General features: G+C 42.9%; 3 protein-coding genes across 4 annotated transcripts in view; 2 read left to right on the top strand and 1 right to left on the bottom strand.

Annotated features, from left to right (window-relative positions):
* Positions 1-10,544, top strand: part of LOC5516917 (nucleosome-remodeling factor subunit BPTF) — a 23,346-nt gene extending 12,802 nt beyond the window's left edge. For both annotated transcript variants that reach the window (XM_048720253.1, XM_001636916.3), the window contains 10 exons: positions 616-872; positions 1,268-1,420; positions 1,740-2,073; positions 2,544-2,742; positions 3,272-3,446; positions 4,012-4,223; positions 4,934-5,110; positions 7,906-8,095; positions 8,586-8,670; positions 9,282-10,544. In XM_048720253.1, the coding sequence (XP_048576210.1) occupies positions 616-872; positions 1,268-1,420; positions 1,740-2,073; positions 2,544-2,742; positions 3,272-3,446; positions 4,012-4,223; positions 4,934-5,110; positions 7,906-8,095; positions 8,586-8,670; positions 9,282-9,472 (1,973 nt within the window). In that variant the 3' untranslated portion in view covers positions 9,473-10,544. The remainder of the gene's footprint in view (positions 1-615; positions 873-1,267; positions 1,421-1,739; positions 2,074-2,543; positions 2,743-3,271; positions 3,447-4,011; positions 4,224-4,933; positions 5,111-7,905; positions 8,096-8,585; positions 8,671-9,281) is intronic.
* LOC116620910 lies at positions 10,509-16,174 on the bottom strand. The gene is made up of 5 exons (XM_032386878.1): positions 16,010-16,174; positions 13,727-13,979; positions 12,202-12,381; positions 11,521-11,579; positions 10,509-10,869 (listed from the first exon to the last, which is right to left on the bottom strand). The coding sequence occupies exons 2-5, from the start codon at positions 13,977-13,979 to the stop codon at positions 10,858-10,860; spliced, it is 504 nt and encodes a 167-aa protein (XP_032242769.1). The 5' UTR covers positions 16,010-16,174; the 3' UTR covers positions 10,509-10,857.
* LOC5516914 (galanin receptor type 3) lies at positions 16,122-19,920 on the top strand. The gene is made up of 2 exons (XM_001636914.3): positions 16,122-16,464; positions 18,202-19,920. Exon 2 carries the CDS (start codon positions 18,226-18,228, stop codon positions 19,210-19,212), a length of 987 nt encoding a protein of 328 aa, XP_001636964.2. The 5' UTR covers positions 16,122-16,464; positions 18,202-18,225; the 3' UTR covers positions 19,213-19,920.

The following is a 19,920-nucleotide window of genomic DNA, read 5'->3' as shown; positions in this document are numbered from 1 at the left end:
CCACCACGTTCCAACAGCATTGAATTAGCGTACTGGTGGGTGCAACTAGGGAAGGTAAGAAAAGGAAAGGGTATGGGAAGGGAGGGAATCATCCTGGAGATCCTCTATGCGTGTCTCCAGTGAGACGAGATTAACGTGCGAACGCCAACAGCAATGTATTTGACAGAGGTGGAAAGGAAAGGGTGGGGTATGGGAAGGAAGGGAATACTCCTGAAGATTCACTACGCATGCCTTGAATGGGAGGAGATTAACGTGCGACCGCCACGATCCAATAGCACCACTATTAGCACCAGCACCAGCACCATCACTATCAAACCATACTACAATTAGCTCCGATGTGTAAAGTTATGTTTTTTCCGTGTTAGAGAATCTAAAATTTTCTTGCCAACATACAAAAAGCCAAGTATTTACAAAAGAATACCAGTGTTTGAAAATGCGCGATTTTTCTGTAGAATTGCTATCGGCTTATTTAAGCGATAATAAAATAAATTTGCAAACTAATGCTGTCTATTGTGGATTGTTAATATGATGTAAACCGCTGTATTTTCAATTGTTAACAATAACAAAGGAGTGGTTCATCAACATTTTTTTCAACTCAATGTCTACTTCATTTAGGAACCACCACCACCGAGATAGTAGACCATCGCTACGTATCTCCGGACGGCCTTCAAATGGAGTTCCTGGTCCGTAAGACGATCAGAACCCTGCGAAAACCAGTAAGCGAAATTCCACGGTCCCCACCCCCCACAACAAGCAAGCGTGGTCGGACGCTCAGACCGAAGATCACACTCAACCCTGAGTTCAGCGATGACGAGGAGGAGATGGAACCGGTCAACATGGGACCAAAGGTCTTCCAGACCTGGTGCCCGGAGGTAATTGAATCTAGTGTACTAAAAACCTGGCTATCTCAAACTGATTTCGATTTCCCTTCGATTCGGTCCTGATTTTCAGTCATTTATACTCGGATGCTTAGGCCCGTTTCACACGTCGTGCTGAATCTAATTGTTTATTTGTATCGACAAAAATACATTGGGGTCAACGTTGATTCAGGCGTCGCACTTAATAGGTTGCGCTTAGTAGGTTGCAAGTAGTGACAGTTGACTTGATGAGGAGTTTCTGTTGCACAAAATCAAAGAAAAAATAGTATGTGATTCGTCACATCAGAAGCTCGACGTTTGAATCAGTGTTGTGCTTTGCAGTGCAGCGCAACTGGTGCAGCCGTGCTTAGTGCCGTGCAAAACTCTTAATCCTCTTTATTTTTTTCCAGGAAAAGCTAGAATTGTGGGAGATTCGTCAGTACCAGGAACGCCGTGAGCGTGAGAAGGCCTTAGAGCAAGAAAAGAAACTACAGGAGGAGGCAATGAAACGTGCGGCGGAAATGAGAGCAGCGGCTGTGCAGAAGCGGGAACAAGAGCAACAGGCACGTCATTTTCCATTAAATATTCGTTTTTCTTGGAAATATTCGTTAATCTTGGAAATCGTTTTTCTTGGAAATATTCGTTAATTTGGAAACGTTTGTCATTTCCCGAAGATTTCGTTTTTCTTGAAATGCGCTTTTTGGGAGTTTTCCTCATTCCCCTTTTTCATGGAAATGTTCATGGTATTTTAACCAGATTTGTTTTTATTTTGTCTCATAGAAAGCAAGATTCAGGGCTTGCTAGACTACAAGATTGATTACATTTGAGGCAGATATATTTAATTACAGTCATAAATCACGAAAGTAACAGATCTCTCTTTAGGTGAAGCAACAACAGCGCCTCCTCAAAATGAACCAAAAGAAGGTGCAAAATGCCATCAAGACGCAACGTAAAGTCGCCGCCACCACTGTCACACACGCAATGGTCAACCCAGCCTACAAGTCGCTCATCTCGAGCCCAACCCTTGCCTCGCCACAAGTCGTGTCAGCGTTACGTCAGACGGCCCCTAAGCAACAGCCAGTTGTGGTGCGGACTCTTCAGCCGCAGACAGCGGTCAGCAGACCACAGGTGACCATGAAACCTCCGGTCATCATGACGCCATATCAGCGGGCTCAGATGCAGCCTGGGATGACGCCACAGGCTTCAACTATAAGAGGTGAATAAATGGACTGTATGCTGTAGCTAACTCTGTCAACTAGTCAACTAGTTATCTTTCTTAGCTCTTTAAGGTTCATTAAGAAAACGTAGCCCAAAACGCAAACCATTCATCCCGTTTTTTCCCCTCGCAATTCTAAAATTCACGACAACCACCAAAACACAAGCCATTCATTTTTTTTTTTCTGTTCGAGGCTCGAAGGCATACCGTTTTCAGCTTTAAACCACCCAAATTTTGCTAATATATGTAAACTTAAGTGTATTTCGGTATGAATCGTTTAGTCCAGTTGATACGCGTGCCTTTGGCTAGGCTCAAGTGATATTTTTTGGTGGAATTCAATAATGGAAAAGTGGAATTCAATGATAATAATTTACGTTGAATTCCACGGTAAATTTCACGCGAAAAACGTTATCGGACTCATGTCCAACAAATCTGGCCAAGCCTGAACTTCCCGCACTCTTATTGCTCAGTCCAAGGTGCTAAGACAGTCACCAAAACACCTCAGCGCAGCCGCAGCACACCCAAAATGAAGCACTCGTCCAAGGAACAGCAGCAAGCGAAGCAGCAGAGTGCCAAGTCCAAAGGCAAGAAGACGAGCACAGGCGGCAATGTGCCAATCCTGATGAACCGCAAGCTCATGTCGCTAGAATCAAGGCAGGACTTGAGTAGGTGGGTATTGCATGAATAGGGGAGTGGAGATAGTAAACGGAAGGAGGGTCAGTCACCATTTTGTCCATTTCTACCATAAAACCTAAGGAGAAAGCATCCATCGGCCGATTCGGTGGTACTTTCTATTGAATTCGAGAAGCGGTCGTTTCGAAATTTTCTCACATTTATCCTCAAATGTTGAATAGAAACAATATCAAAGGTGTGTTGCTGACAGGGCACATAAATAGATTTCGCCTAATTTAGCTTTTGCTAATATCTAAGCAGACACTGCTAAAATATCGGTTTACAGAAAATGGTTTAAGGGACCCCGTCAGACAAATATTTGTTGCTGTTTCTCATTCAACGTGCAATAAAATTTCGAAATGACAATCTAAAAAACAAAGTTATAAACTCCATTTCCTAAATTCACATTTACTTTTTTTAAATCAGCCGATGGATGCTTTCTCGTTTGGTATTTTGCTAAGATAACAAATTGTCTGCTGATAGACACCCTTTCATGACATTAATTTTAAATGTTTTTTTTTCTCAGAATCGCGATCTGCAGGAAGGTCATTGACTCCATGCTCCACAAGATTGAACGGAACGAGTCAACCGAGAAAGCGAAGGAACACAAACGGGAGGAAGAGAACCGAAAGAGAGAGAAAGCCAAGCTGATGAGGCTAGACGGGCTCTTATACAAACGAAAGGAAGCACTCCGAAAAGAGGTCAGGCTCACAGTAGAACACCGATAACCACAACTCCCTGGTAACTCTAACCCAGATATCTCAAACTCCCTGGTAATGCAAACTCAGATAACTCAAACTCCCTGTAGTCGCTTCAAAGTTCCCTAGAGACCTATTTTTCAGTCATTTTTACTCGGATAACTCGAACTCCCCAATAACTCGAACTAGGATAAGTCGGAATCGAACTGGTGTACAAACACCACCATCATTGTGTAGTTCCAGAAAATCCCCCCTCCCCCCCATTGAGGGGATTGGAAATTCCAGGGGGGGGTTCAAACGCCCAGGAATTTCCAGAGGGGAGGGGGGGTAAAATGCCCTTTTTCCTTAACAGTTACTGTATTCATTTTTTTCCAGGGAGTTGGAAATTCCAGAGGGGTGGGGGGTCATACCTCCGACCCCCATAGTAGGGGGGGTATGGATATTTTCGGGAACTACACATTGTCTCTAGCAATACCGACGCCGAGCCAGTGAGCCAGTGAGCAATGACTCGTGCTTTGCATTCACTAGCTAAAAAAGGTAGTAAACAACCTTGTGCCTCACTCCTCAGATAATGAAAAAGCGGCTGCTGCTCGAGAAAGAGCTGACAACAGAGTTGGTAAAATCGAGCAAGGCCAAGGCCACCAGGGACGAGACCTCCCGCAAACGCCGCCACGAGGAAAGCCAGGGAGACCAGGTGGAACCTGTTGTTGAAAAGAGACCCAAGTGGAGCGAGGATACCACGCTTTATTGTATTTGCAAGAAGCCTTATGATGCCACCAGGTACGGTAACCTCACGAAACAAAAAAAATATGACTCACCCCGGTGTGAGAGACCTGTGTATTTGCGCGAGCTACGTCCCAAAGTTCTTTTGTTTGGTTTAAAGAATCACGTTGAAAACAGAGCTGAATATAAAGGTGTCCTCTTGGAAGGGTTCTACACCAGGGTGAAGCCGAAAATATTAACGTTCTCTGGGTTCTCAAAGGTTTATACTCTCATTTTGTCTCCGACCTTCTGTGTGGGATGTCTGTGGATCGCCGAGGGCTTGGGGAGGAAACCCAGTGAGGGTTTAGGTAACGTCATATCAGGCACGTCATACCAGGAGAATCTGAATTTTACAAATGGAGAAGTAAAAACGCCGTAAAACCTAGTTGTTGTAGAGAGCCTCGTTACATGTGATCACCGAATGGAGCGGATTCTCCATACCGAGTACTGCCTACAAGCAGGCTATGTGGTCCATATCATCTGATTACGTCGATCGTGTTTTCTGCAGCCAGCTTGTGACGTCATTTGTTGTCTTGTTTATGTCTAACGTCACATGTCTTTGTGGCCCATATTAGCTATGACGTCATTTATTGTCTTGTGTATGTTTTACGTCACATTTCTTTGTGATCCATATCAGCTTGTGACGTCATTTATTGTTTTGTGTATGTTTTACGTCACATGTATTTGTGGTCTATGTCAGGCAATGACCTCCTTTGTGTTATTTGTAGGTTCTATGTCGGTTGTGATCTGTGCGCTAATTGGTTTCATGGTGCATGTGTGAACATTACGCCCGAGGAGGCTGCCGCGATGGATCACTGGTCGTGCAAGGATTGCAAGCGGGAGCAACAAGATGTGGAGCAGGAAGAGGTGTACTGCTTGTGCCGACAGCCCTACGACGAAACCAAGTAAGGAACAGACCTCATAGAAGTGATGCCAGTGGGAGGGGAGGAGGGGCTAAGAGAAATCCAAGTAAAGAATGGACAATAAGAAAAGGGTGGGGGGGGGGGGGGGGCTAAGACGAAACCAAGTATGGAAGAGTCCACTAGATTGATGATGGGGGAGGTCTAAGACGAAACCAAGTAAGGAACGATGGGGAGGCAAGGTGAAACCAAGAAATGAGCGGGCAATAGTGATCAGGGGAGGGCGGAACCAAGAAATGTCAATGGACCATCAGAATAGTGTTTTAAAACAAGGTACCTTGATATGACAAAAAGAATCGATACACTATAAAACAAACTGTATAATAGGAGGAGTTTAGAAGGTAAAAAGGAGTGAAAAAAACTTGGGAGGTGAAAAAATGTGTCATACTTATTAAGGACATTTACTATTGAAAATAGCATTGCTACAGTTGATACAATATTCTTTGAGAGGTGAATACTTCACCTATTTTCTTAAAGTCATATGTATAATTTCCACAAAGACTTCTGGACATTTCTCGATCAAAATTTCCTCAGATTTGACACTCACAGCAGGGCATTGCTTGAGTTCAACATGTTTGAGTCTTGGAAACGTCTCAGCCAGCCATGAAATCCATTCATCACAAAGATTTTCCATTTTAGAGATTGAGATCTTTTTAAGGTCTTGGCAACACAACAGAATATCTTTAAAAGTCTGTAGAGAAATCGGCCAGGATGCATGGCTTACTTGAAAATTAAGCGCTTTTATCTTTGATTTACCCTGTGTTATTAACGGCTCAAAACATGTGTTATCCCAAACAAAATCCAACAACGCAAGTGATTGAAGATCTGGGCATTTCTTGAGTATGTTTTTCAATCCTTGTGTGCTTTGTTGACTGCCGTAATCAACTGTCAGGTTTTTTAGCTTTGTACAGTTCTCAGCCAAGCAAACAAGGACATCATCCATTTGTCTGTGGGAAATGTCAACTGATTCTAGTTGTGCACTTTGTTTGAAAAACTCTTGAAAGCCCAATATGGTTACCCCATCGCAGTTATATAACAATAAGTTCTTGATATTTGGGCAGCACTTTGCCAAACAGACAATACTCTCATCACTTACACTCGTCAAATCAGTTAATTCTATAGATTTTAATGTTGGGCAATAACTAAAGAAGTGACACAAGCCTTTTTCAGTCAGTAAGTTACAACTCCAAAGTCTAACCTCGGTGAGTTTTCTACAATTCACGGCTAAATGAGTGAGGCTTTTGCTATCAATGCCAGTCCATGAAAGGTCAAGTGACTGAAGCTGAAAACAGCCCTCAAATAAATTCATAAAACCAACTTGGCTGACAGCTGGGTTCTCGGATAAACTGATACTCTTGAGCGCTTTACAAAACTTCCCAAGAGAACTGATATGCGAATCTGTCACACAAGAATCGGACAGATCAACGAGTTCCAGACCAGGGTTGGCTTGAAATACCTCTGATAGCTTTTCTGCAGGAATTCCTCTCCATCCAGCTAATTTGAGCTGTCGTAGACGCTTGCAATTTTCGGCTAACACTTCAAGCGCTAATTCACTAGTTGTCAGTGAGAGATATTTGGCATAATTCAAGTTGAGAACTCGGAGTTCGAGGCATCCCTTGAAAATTGCACAAAGTGGTTCATTTTTTCTCAATACATTAGGAGGCAAGACTAGGTTTTTCAGTCGTGGGCAATTGTCTGCTAGCTTGGTTAATATTGTATCATACTCTTCGCTGTTCGCAGTTTCACGGTTATCGAAAACATTACTACTTAGATCAACCGTTTCGAGCAGTGGGTTCCTGCTTACGATGTCGTTAATAACTGATCCCCTTCCCTTAATCGTCATCATATCAGGTAAAAGTAGTCCATGTAAGCTGGTATTTCTCGCTGTGAGGGCCCGTATAGCCCAAGATCCAGATTTCTTACGAATTCGTATAGTGAGGTTTCTAATGTCGAATGTTGTCAAAGTCCTAAAATACTCATCACAAAGTTCTTTAAAGCTTTTGCAAACACGCCGGCATTTGTAAAGTTCATCGTAGTACAATCGTGGTAAGATGTATTTAAATGTTATATCAAGACGAGGAAGAGAAAACAAAATAGCTTCAGTCTTCTCCGCCATTTTGTTTATTCAGAAACAAAGCGCCCGCGAATACATGGGCAGCGGCTTCTGTATTCGTTCCCAGGATTTTCTTTACATCGCTTACAGATAAAAAAAGATATGAATAAAAAATTGTATATGCGTATCTATCCCACTTGTTTTCACGATCTATTAGCACAATTCAAAGCTTTAGATAGTTCATAGTACGTTATGTATAACGGGTTTTGACATCGTAATTTTAACGTGAAAAGCGTAGAACCACGTTTTTTTAATCGTCCATAATTGTAGCAAACAGAAAAAAATACTTTGATCACTGACGAATGTTGTGTTGTGTGTACACCGAACACCTTTTCGCTAATCTCGATACGCAAATTCGAGAATGTGTAGAACAGCTAAGAATAATAAAAATAACTTAACGGCCTAGAAGCTCGTTCTTTGTGTGGAATTAAATTGCGATTTTCACCTTTTAAAGGCAATTTTGAAATATAGGCATGCAGAATGTTTTATTTATGACGTCATGTTAGAGAGAGGGGGTCAGCCTACCCATGGTGCACCACACCACCCCTAGCTGCGAGCCTATAATGCTGTGCCGTGACGTGACATGGCGTGACATGACTAAAACCTCCCATCCACCGTCGAAGCCTACATAATTAAGTTTTTTTAACCGGGAACCCTGTGGTTGCAGGTTTTACGTCGGATGCGACTCCTGTCAGGACTGGTTTCACGGCGCATGCGTCGGAATATCTGAGAACGAGGCTGATCAGCTCGAGTCCTACGTGTGTCCGCGATGCAAGGAGAACCAATCAAAACTCGCACTGCAGCCGCTGACCAACAGGGACCACGACTCACTCAAGCGCATGCTTCGATCACTACAGGTAAATTGACATGGCTTTTTGGTGACTGATTTGATTGGCGAGATACGTTAAGTTGCACTCTGAGGGAAATTTGAGCAAGAGAAGGCTTGAGTTCCAATACAGGCAGACCTGGGACAAAGTCATTAGCATTTTGCTTCATACATTTTATTAGATTTCATAAGCACATTGTTATGCTGCTTATGGGCTCATTAGAGCTTTTAAAAACACAGAAATACTTTATATTATTTCCCAATTTGAGTATTAGAAGCCAAATTGAGAAAAATGCTCTTGTTTTTGAGGACAAGAAAAGTGAAATAGTTCCTGCGGAACGAGGTTTTAACATCTCTCAATTATCGCTTTAGAAATTCAAATATTTTACATATAAAACAGTGATTCTCACGTAAACTGTCTTTGTATAAACTTTTACATTTTGGGCCATTTTTTCGATTAAGCTCATTTAAAAAAATCGCCTGGGCTGTTTGTGTATACTTATGTGTGCTTTGTCGTATAGAGTCACAAGATGGCGTGGCCCTTCCTTGAGCCTGTCAGTGGCCTGGACGTTCCCGGATATTATGACGTCATCAAAGAGCCCATGGGTAAGCGAAGTCATGCCGGACTAAAAAGGCTGTGGTACGAGGCGGTTCGAGGCGCCTATCTCAGCTATCTGTACCTCTCAGCCGCCACGTTTTCATCCTAGCGGAATATCATGCAGGAGAAAGCATCCATTTCCATCGGCTCATTTAGAGAAGCTTTAGTTTTTATTTTTAGCTTGCTATTTCATCACATAGTTTGCTTTTTGTATAGCATGAAAACATTAACAAAGGTGTATCCAACAAGGGTAAATGAAAAAATCGTCAACATCAAGCATCAACGAAAAAGAATATTTTTTATATTTTCCCGTTTCTCGCCAAAGATTCCCAAACTGCTAAAAACCGCTTTTTACTGTCATCAATCAAGTTTTGGATTTTGATATAGCACGTTTTGTTGCGTCTGATTGGTCAACGTATTGCAGTGAGATGGCTTGGTTAAAAGCCATCAAAGTTGTAGGCCAACGAAAAATGTTTGAGGCTTTTTACTAAAGTAAGCCAAAATGCACTTCACACTTGGGATTTTGAAGGGACTTTGCAGAAAGTCGCAGTAATGATCCTTCCAACTACGAAATACGGCTACGGCTACGATCCTGCTCAAACTTTTCTTTTCCTCTCAGATCTTTCTACCGTCGAAGACAAGATCACAAGCAAAAAGTACGCTACGCTGGAGCAGTTTGTCAGTGATGTCACGCGCATTTTCGACAACTGCCGATTCTTCAACGGCAAGGATACGCCGTACTACCGCTGTGCAGAAGTACTGGAGGCGGTCTTTGTACAGAAGTTACGCGCTTGGAAAAGCAAAAAGTAAAGTCCCCGGAGGATCATACAGTAGAAGTAAAATCTCCGGATGATCACACGGAAGAAGTAAAAGACCCGGATAAACCGTTTTCTATTGAAGTAAAACCATTAGCCATATGTGTTACTGCTCCAGTATAATCTATTTTTGTATCTCACCTTCTTTAATCCTGGTGGCAAAAAAGCGATTTCTTTGTCAAGATTACATAAGTTCGCCACATAATTATGGTACAATTCCTTCAGCTTTAATAAAATGTGATGTGAAAATGTAAAAGAGAATGCAAAATTTACGAATAGCGTCGTCACATCCCATCATGGCTCGCGTAGTTTTACTGGATTAGCAGAGACATAGAAGTTTTAATATGGGTAGAGCCTTGTCAACGATAAGGCAATGAAATATTGCCGAACCCCCTCGTGGTGAAACCAAACATGGTGCTCAAACAGGATAGTATTACTGAACCCAGCAATTAAACCCAGAAGATCTCTTCGAGAACAAGAAGTGTTGGACGATAAATAGGAAAACCTTCTGATAAAATCAAGCAGTGAACATGAAAAAAAAAACGTGAAAAAAAAAGTGATGATATGACTGTAAATGTACATTTGGTAATTACAGATTCCTAGAGCAAATTTTAAAGTCCTAAAAACCGTGTCTCACAGATGACGCTTGAAAACGTCCTGTAATTACGCCGCGAGGAAAAGCGCGTGTCCGCCATTGTGGTGGAAGACCTGTCTCATCGCCCATTGTACCCACGTTACACCGCAAATGCAAAGGCGTGTTACAGTCAAACTAGTAAAACCGTGAACTGAGAAAATATGTATGGAATATTTGTTTTGACCAATCATACGCAAGATTTTCAAACAGTCAACTAGAAACATGTCTTAGTAAGTCTCAGCGCCTGAATTCTCGCTTGTGATTTACCAGAAGACAATACACATTCTACACACATTTTTGATGTTCACGATTTTACAGGTCGCGTGTAATGGTACTTATCTATCTGTCTTATTGTGAAATAGTATTTATACTAATGTATATTTAGCAAATAAAACAATTGTTGTAGAATGTTTTAATAAAAATATAACTAAAAGCTGCTTGTGTTCTATCTTTGGGACGTCGTATTCCTCTGAATTTGACGATATACAACCGGAGAAGAAAAACAACCGAATGTTCCTTCCCCCCCGGCCGCTCGCTCCGATATTATCTCTAGCACACAGAACCCTTCCACCTCCCTTCTAGGGCCCCTAAGCAGGCTACTCCAGTCCCAGTACAGTGAGTCGGATGTTCATTTGACGAGGATTGTACGCTAGAAATCGTTGCTAGTCAGATAGGAAGCTGTTGCTAAGTTTGACTCTACATGGCTCCAGGTACTCAGACTTCAGATCTTCACAGGAATCTTTAGATCACAAAAATACCTTGAGAAAACCAGCAGATAATTAGAATTAAATCTTATAATAATATAATTCTTATAATTAGAATTAAGCGCCTGGCATTCTAACAGGGTTTTCTGTGCACAGAGATGAACCGTATGGCCTGGGACGAGCTAAGCCCCGGGGAGATGGTTTACGGTAACGTCACAAATCTAACCAAACCTGGGTTAGATAGCCTGGGACTAGGCTGCATTTGCACCAGCACTTAAACCAGTTTAAAAGGTGGTTTGATTAAACTGGTTTAAATCTCAATCTCCCAAGATTGGACAGAACCAAGAAAACTAAATAGACTATGCTGTACATGTTACTAAGTGATCATTTAGCTAGTAAAAATTCAACACAATGAGAAACTTGGCAAGTTATCAGGCAAAGAAAAACATTGTTTAAATAAACATGGTTTTCGTGTGAACACAGCATATAACCGTTGTTTTAACAGCATATAACTGTTGTTTTAAAAATCGTCCCAGGCGTTCTTACCCGGGTTTCTGCTTTGGTGTCCTGTGGTCTGTAAGAATTGCCGTCTCTACTGAGATGACAACTTCCCCCCTACCTACTTCTTACTATTGCTAGGTAGTGGTTCGCAATAAAATATATAAAAGAAGAAATAAGGAAAGTGAACGATTCTTGACCACCTACCATGGAGTTGACAAGCAAAGAGGCCATCCCACACAACCAAAGTACTCCTTCTACTGCAACTAAACCAATTTAGCTAGAATAAGTCATTGAATTCTGTGATTCGTAACATGCTCTGTTTCTTCGGATGTAGCCGCTGTTAGATGGTTATGACAGCTAAAAGGGCTCGGGTACTGCACATGTGGCATTAACATAAATGGTAATAAGAATGGCTTGACCTAATATGGTAATACACGTGGTATATAATTACCATATATGGTTAAGTAAGTATGATATACCATATGTCAGTGCAAATGGCGAATGGCAATTGGCAAATGGCAGTTCTAAGACCAATCACTGCTTATGGATATTATTATTATTTCAGAATAAAGACGATAAGTAGAATAATCGCATAAATTATCCACATTTTCTTACAGTCCGTATAAATTTGACGAATTCAATCGTATTTTTTGATAGCAGAACTTCCATTTGACAATTGGCATTGGCCATTTGCACTGACAACATATTTTACAATAGATGTATATGGAATGAGAGTGACATGTAATGACTGGTAATTGTTTAACCTGTTGTTGATGGCACTCTGTCTCTTAGGAGAGTTTTTGAAAAGTTCCCGTCATAACACATGTAATAACCATATATGATAATGTGAGTAACATGTAATAACCCTACATAGTAATTATTTACCTGCTGTTGATGGGCACCCTATCTCACAGCCGACAGTTCTTGTAGAGTTCTCGCCATCACACATAGTGTTGTTCACTGTGATGGTCGCACTGACCAGACAAACACGTGACTGACTGATAGTTCCGCCAATTCCTTCACATTCAACCTCGCATTTGCCGATATTCGTCCATGTAGCAGACGCTAGAAGGGACGTCACTTGGTGTTTAGGTGTTGGACTGTGGACAGGGGTGGCGGGCGCCCTTCCCCCCTTTCTATCCACCATCCCTTCCACCCCCCCCCCCCTCTATCCACCATCCCTTCCCCCCCCCCTCTATCCACCATCCCTTCCACCCTCCCTCTATCCACCATCCCTTCCCCCCCCCTCTATTCACCATCCCTTCCCCCCCCCCCTCTATCCACCATCCCTTCCACCCTCCCTCTATCCACCATCCCTTCCACCCCCCCCCCCCTCTATCCACCATCCCTTCCCCCCCCCCCTCTATCCACCATCCCTTCCACCCTCCCTCTATCCACCATCCCTTCCCCCCCCCCTCTATTCACCATCCCTTCCCCCCCCCCTCTATCCACCATCCCTTCCACCCTCCCTCTATCCACCATCCCTTCCCCCCCCTCTATTCACCATCCCTTCCCCCCCTCTATCCACCCCCCCCCCCTCTATCCACCATCCCTTCCACCCCCTCCCCTCTATCCACCATCCCTTCCCCCCCCCCTCTATCCACCATCCCTTCCACCCTCCCTCTATCCACCATCCCTTCCCCCCCCCCTCTATCCACCATCCCTTCCCCCCCCCTCTATCCACCATCCCTTCCACCCTCCCTCTATCCACCATCCCTTCCCCCCCCCCCTCTATTCACCATCCCTTCCCCCCCTCTATCCACCCCCCCCCCTCTATCCACCATCCCTTCCACCCCCCCTTCTATCCACCATCCCCCCCCTTCTATCCACCATCCCCCCTTCCCTTCTATCCACCATCCCCCCCTTCTATCCACCATCCCTCCCCCCTTCTATACACCATCCCCTCCCTTCTATCCACCCCTCCCCCTCTATCCACCATCCCCCCCTTCTATCCACCCCCCCCCCTTCCACCCCATCCCACATCCCCGCTCCGCCCCCCAAATTTAGGGATCACTCCGCTGCCCTCGGGGGAATGTATCGCGGAAATATTTGGAAAAGGAACAAAAGAAGACCCCAGGCGCGAAGTGTGTTATTGAACACATCCCCGTATCGAGATATTTTGTTTAACATTTCCCGCGAAAGAACGAAGAATTCAAGTTTCTTGCAGTAGTGCTAAAAGAAAATTTGCTCCAGGTGTACTGCAGCATCCTTCCCCATGCCAGCTGCCACTCCTGACCCACTCCCCCTCAAACGCCCATGCGACCACCAATTCCCCCCCCCACCCCTCAAAAAAAGGGGGATGTATGTATAAGGACGCCCATGCGACCCCCAATCCCCCCCCCCCCCCCTCAAAAAAAGGGGATGTATGTATAAGGACATGCTGTGTGGCCTCGGGAAGCATTACACTTACTCAAATTTGGCGTTGCACTGACGCTGTGTGTACTAGCCACGTAGACAGGCAGCGTTGTGGTTGTCATGGCAACACTATTTACAGTGGCTTTAGTTGTTGTTGGCTGGATTAGGGGAGAAGTAGATGTTACAGTTCCTTGTCCATGCTGAGAGCTCGTGCTAGTGACTAGGGAATAAGTAGAGGTTTGTCCGCCCACGTGACAAATCACGTGAAAGACTGCAACCGTTATGAGACTGGTGCCGAATACTGTCATCTGGAAGAGAAAGAGGCACGTGATAATCACATGTTACTTCTAATACACGTGAATGCTTGTAATTGGTCAAATCAGACTTTCGTTCCATGAATAGTTCAAGAAGCTTTGCTGTACTTATAAGAACGTTCCCAAAAGCCAGTGGCGTGTAGCAATGGCATTTGCTATAGTGACAAATGTCTGTCCCAAACGACAGAGCAAAAAAAATGGCAAGTTTTCCCAAAATAAAGTCTGGATAACTTCGATAAGTTTGAATATTTGCTTAGAGGTTTCTTAAGTTATGTTAACCAACATATCAAAAAGTGTTTTTTTTTTCTTATTGATTCGTCTTCGAGATTGAGGCTTGAAGTGCAATTTTTTAAATGTTCAAAGTATGAATTCTCCTTGTTTTTAGAGAAGTCGGGCTCTGATCTAAATAAGAAAGAAATAAAGCCAACTTTGCTTTCTAATATCTAAATTTCATATCCTCTAAATTTCTTTAAAATTTGGAATTAAGCTTTTGGTCAGAGGAACTCCTTGTATGCGGAATCTTGGGCTTATATGTTGAGAATTGGAAAATTTCATGCCCCATTTTTTTGCTCTGTCGTCCCAAACTGCTTGCATCTGTCAGTGAAATTTTACTCATTCTAATCTATTTGTTGGCCGACTAAATAGATTGAAATAAATTTCATGTCTTTGTTAAGACGCGGTTGGAAGAACACTCAAAATCAGTACACATACAAAAGTACACATACAAGTGATTGGAGAATTCAACATCTCAGAACAAAACATATATTTCATCGGAATCATTAAAAAGAATACGTTCAGACTGGATTTTCCTAAAACGAAAGTTTTCTTTATTTACAAAAAAAATAGATACCTAGTAGATGGAAATTGTGATCGAAATAGTGAGACAAAGTAACAAAGAGGAGGGAAACGACAATTTGTTTGAAACTGTACGCAGCGAAACATAACTTGTTCAGTTACAAATTTCTAAACTTAGTTGGCGGAAGTCAGAAGCGGGAATCGCAGACAAAAGAGTTTGAGTTTTCAGAATATTAAAAACCACAGTGAAGCAGCTGAGGAAAAAAAAAGGCCGAAGGCTCTGAAATAACCGCGAACATACACCTATTTCAAATAACGTTGTCAGTGCAAACGGCAATGCAAATGGCGATTGTCAAAGGCAGTTTTTGATCAAAAAATACCATGGAACTCGTCAGCTTTCTACTCTTCTACTAAATGGAAAATGTGGAAAATTTCTGCGATTATATTACTTATCATCTTTATTCTTACAAACAATTATACCCATTATCAGTGATTGGCCTTAGAACTGCCATTTGCCAATTTCCATTCGCCATTTGCACTGACAACGTTTATTGAAATAGATGTGTGGAAACCACAAATAGCTGCGATCGAGTGCGATTGTGTGCGGTCATTTGAAAACCTCTTTGCGATCGGAGGGTCGAACTAGCTGCGATCGAGTGCGGCTATAACGAAACCTCGAAGCCAGCCTTTAAAAGAGTTAAAGATACCCCCACCATTAAAAGGCTTTGAAAATTATAAAATTCTGCACTTTTAGCTTACTTCAACAACCATAATGCTTTAAAAAAAAATTAAAAGGCTTTGAAGATTAAAATTTCTGCACTTATGGCTTGTACTTCAACAACACTAATGCTTGACCAACGCTAGAATACAAATTCCTGCGGTATTCTTTTACTAAAATCGCCTTATTTCACAACTTGGAAATATTTGTCCCTATCCAAATCTAATCAGAAAATCAAATATCGGCGACTATGGAAAGGGGTATTAGACAAGAATCGTAACATATTACATAATTACAGAACTTCATTAAACAAATAAACATTAGAATCTTTCATTATTATTTGAAAATTAACTACTACAATATTGAGCACATTTTGTCATTCCATTTTACCCGAATAGCGCTTTGATAAAAAGACAGGTTTTTATTTATTTGCGTTTGGTAGTAACGGGTTTAAACATAATTTTTAAAATCATAGACGCGAATTAGAAAAAAATAAATCGCAGACAAGTACCTCAAAACTGTCATTTCCAATTTCCTTATTGATAGGCTCTGACACGATGCGGTTATCACTATTATTGAATTTCCTTCCGCTCGTCAGCTCTTTACAGGACTTGGAATGAATTGAATCAGCATTTGGCACACCGCGTGGCACTTTTGAGAGTACGTGGACGGCTGTTTAAACAAACCCGAACGCGAGGATTTCTCGAAGGGAAATCTTCGAAATCTTGTCTATGAGATAGGAAACATCTTGTCTTGAATACGCAGATTTTGGACCGATTATAGCAGTCTGCTCAAACGCATAGATGTCATAGAAGCAATATTGTTTCGCCGGCTTGTATAGGGGGATGTAAAAGTTGAGATAATGTGATTTTAAAGGGAGAAAACTAGCGAGTGCGAGAAGGTGCACTTCTGCACTTCAACAAACACAGTTACGCAAATCTTTCACAAGAAGGACAAAGCAACAAGGTTTGTATAGTTTTGTCTAACTTCTTTCATCATGTCAGATTTTGACGTTTTCCTTCCCCGAGATACAGTTTTATGCGAAATGTTAGACGCTTTTTTAACATAAACAGGCGCGAAGCTAGTATTTTCCAAGGGGGTTTTACAAGCATACATCTAATACGCGAAAGGCTCAAGATTTAGCAAATTCAAATAGGAAAAAAAACTCTACTTTTTTCAGTCAAAGGGAGTGTTTGTGGAACACCTGCGCCTAACACTAAGAGCATGGAAAAAAGCTTTTAAATTGACATGCAACTTACCCACTTACAAAATCTTCACCTTGAGCTTTTCATTCGTTATCTGTTACAGGGACTGTGCATCCCCCCCCCCCACCCCCTCTCCCTGTAAAAGCCTAGTTACGTGCATCTTGCGTTACAATTGCGCCATTTACAGGGGTTTAGCAGGGTGTTGTTTCCACTATCCATGGTCTCAAACTTAAACTGGGCTACCCTAGAGAATAGAGTCTTCTCGCTCAAGTGTCACTCTTCTATAAAAACCGAAATAACCTTGTGAATATAGACTTCCCTTCCTGCGTGAAACCAAACTCTCGTCCTACTAAGAAAAATCAGTGCATGTTTGTTCAACCTCAAGCTTCTTTTCTGGCCTTTAACTACTCCTTTTCCCAAGAACTATCAGAACATGGAACCTACTACCATCTCAAGTTGTTGAGCAGCCAAGCTTGCAGTCCTTTGAAGACGCCGCCTTGCCCGCTATTACCAACATGCGGGCCCCTGGCCACATACGCAGTGTTAGACCTTCCTGTGTAGCTTTTAAGTATAGTCTGACGTGCTGAGCTCGGCAAACCAGGTTTCAGAAAGAACGCATCCCTTGCGCATAGTTAAAAGCGACCTTTATTTACCTCTGTATCAAATGACACACTATTTTTTGTATACCAATGAATTTGCACAGTCTCATGGCACAACTATTTTTTTCTGTTTCTTTTACTGTATCATCACGTTTGGAGTTGTCAAGGCTACCTTTACCATGTTTATAAATCGTCAAATAAAAAGGACAAAGCTCTCATATTTTTGACTAAATAAACAGGGTTTAAAAGTATTTAAACATCAGGCCCGTAAATAGAAGGTTTTATATGAGGGTGCGAATTTACAAAAAAATGGACCAGCAAGCATTCATATTTTCACATTTTACGCAAAATTATTTATGAATCCCCTTCCTGGTTATATGCTTTCCCATAAGGCCTCCATTTCAAACATAACAACATGACATAGTTGATAAAACTCGCTACAAGAACGAATGATCGCCAATCTTTGGTCATGAAGACCACGTTACAGTAGAACCGTCGAACTCTTCGATTAACAGTGCCTCGATAGAGAATTTGTATAAGCTGCGCCTATTACACACAAGCTGTAGAATAACTCTGGTTGTTTTTTTGCTCCGACTCCCAAAACGTCAGCGAAGACTACGATGTTTCCACAAATGCTTATAAAGTATCCCATTTTAACTTTGTTTGATTAATTCTCTATTTTCTAATGAACCACTCTACCAAAAGGATCAAAGTTTATACTGTTTTGGAACTGAATCGAGCTGGCTTTAGTGGGACCATTTCGATAAAATAGTCCCCCCCCCCAATTAGCAAGCACGGTTTCTCGTAATATATCTCCATGATATGAAGCAAAGCAATAAAGGATTATGGAAGGCCAACGCTTTTCGTGATACATTTAACTAAACCCTTAATTTCCACAGGAAGCCCACAGACTCCCCTCGGCCATGTTCACAGACACAGACATTGCTCTAAAGGTGATCTTCTCGGCTATTACCATAATAGGAGTAACAGGCAACGTCATGGTTTGTGCTGTTGTCCTATTGGTCAATTCCATGCGAACGCCAATGAACGTCATCCTAGTAAGTCTCGCAATCTCGGACTTATTTCTTCTCGTGTTCTTCAGCCCTACGTTCATATTTCGCGGGCTCTTCACACACCCGACTGGCACAACTGGGGACGTCCTGTGTGCTGTGCTTACCGGCGAGACTCTCGCTTGGATGGGTGGATACGCGTCGTCGGTCTTCCTACTCGCTATTTCCGTGGAGAGGTACTTCGCCGTGGCGGATCCGCATAGCTATGGCGCGAGTTTTGTGACTCGTAATCTAAAACTCGTCAATGGCGCCTGTTGGTTGTTTTCAATCATTTGGAATTGCATCCCTGGTTTTCTCTACAAGCGCTATGACCCAACACTACAGTTCTGCAACATGGTTTGGTCGCCGAGCGTTTTCAAGACGTACAGCATGTTGTGCTTTTTCGTCTTGGGGGTAATTCCACTAGCTATCATGACAGTATTGTACTCGAGGGTCATCTACATTCTCTGGTTCAAGCAAGTGGTTGTGCAGATCGGGGACCAGGAGAGACAAAGGATCAAACGCAAGCGTGCCACTCGCATGGTACTCATCGTTACCTTCATCTACGCATGCTGCTGGTTCCCTGAAATCACCATTTTTGTGATCTTCGCCTACGCGCCCGGATCTATCCGTGGCGAGATAGCTTACCCCGCAACTGTTGCCTTGGTTTCACTCAACTCAATGATAAACCCTATCATCTACAGTCTCCATAGCAACCACTTTCGTGTCCACCTTAAGCGCTTGGCGTGCTGTAGGTTGAGGCGTAATGACGTCAGCGATAATGATTATTCGACCGGTGGGAGTAAAGCACGGCAACTTGCGCTGCGCATACCCATGGAAGGCTATACCGCTCACAGCTAAGCATGCCTGAAGATTCAGAGCCGTCTTTCTGATCTCACACCTCGCTAGCCACAAAGCACAATGCCGAAACTGAGGATGGTGTTTTAGAGGCTTTATATCCCATTTCCAAGAACCGTAATTGCTCGAATAAGCGCCTCTCCCAAATAAGCGCCTCCCCCGAATAAGCGCCTTCCCCGAATAAGCGCCTCCCCCGAATAAGCGCCTTCCCCCAATAAGCGCCTCTCCCGAATAAGCGCCTCGCCTTAACGTTTTGCACTTTACAGACATCGTTTTGTGAGTTGGACTGCACCCCCACTCTACAGTAGAAAGGAAGTAACGATAACTAACAGAACTGCCTACCACAATATTTTTTATGGTTCTGGGAGAATCCTTCCTCCGGGGGGGGGGGGGGGTCTTCAGTGTCAAAGTGATAGGGATGCTCGTCGGGAAGGGGGGTTCTTCAGGGTCAAAGTGATAGGGACGCTCGTCGGGAAGGGGGGGTCTTCAGGGTAAAATTGATAGGGATGCTCGTCGGGAAGGGCGGTTCTTCACGGTAAAAGTGATAGGGATGCTCGTCGGGAAGGGGGTTCTTCAGGGTAAAAGTGATAGGGATGCTCGTCGGGAAGGGGGTTCTTCAGGGTAAAAGTGATAGGGATTCTCGTCGGGAAGGGGGGTTCTTCATGGTAAAAGTGATAGGGATGCCCGTCGGGAAATTCGAAAAAATACCCC

The sequence above is a fragment of the Nematostella vectensis genome, chromosome 12 (genome assembly GCF_932526225.1).
Source record: "Nematostella vectensis chromosome 12, jaNemVect1.1, whole genome shotgun sequence".
NCBI lineage: Eukaryota > Metazoa > Cnidaria > Anthozoa > Actiniaria > Edwardsiidae > Nematostella > Nematostella vectensis.
Note: the sequence above shows the minus strand (reverse complement) of the source record. Positions and strands in the feature narration are given on the sequence as shown.

What these genes read in the sequence shown, in the direction of transcription:
- LOC116620910 (XM_032386878.1), bottom strand. Translation starts at nt 13,979, where the DNA reads ATGACAGTATTCGGCACCAGTCTCATAACGGTTGCAGTCTTTCACGTG. An exon ending in CAGTGCAACGCCAAATTTGA is followed by an intron (nt 12,382 to 13,726) that starts GTAAGTGTAATG and finishes CGTCCCTTCTAG; the next exon opens with CGTCTGCTACATGGACGAAT. An exon ending in AGGGTGCCCATCAACAGCAG is followed by an intron (nt 11,580 to 12,201) that starts GTAAATAATTAC and finishes AAATTGGTTTAG; the next exon opens with TTGCAGTAGAAGGAGTACTT.
- LOC5516914 (XM_001636914.3), top strand. Translation starts at nt 18,226, where the DNA reads ATGTTCACAGACACAGACATTGCTCTAAAGGTGATCTTCTCGGCTATT.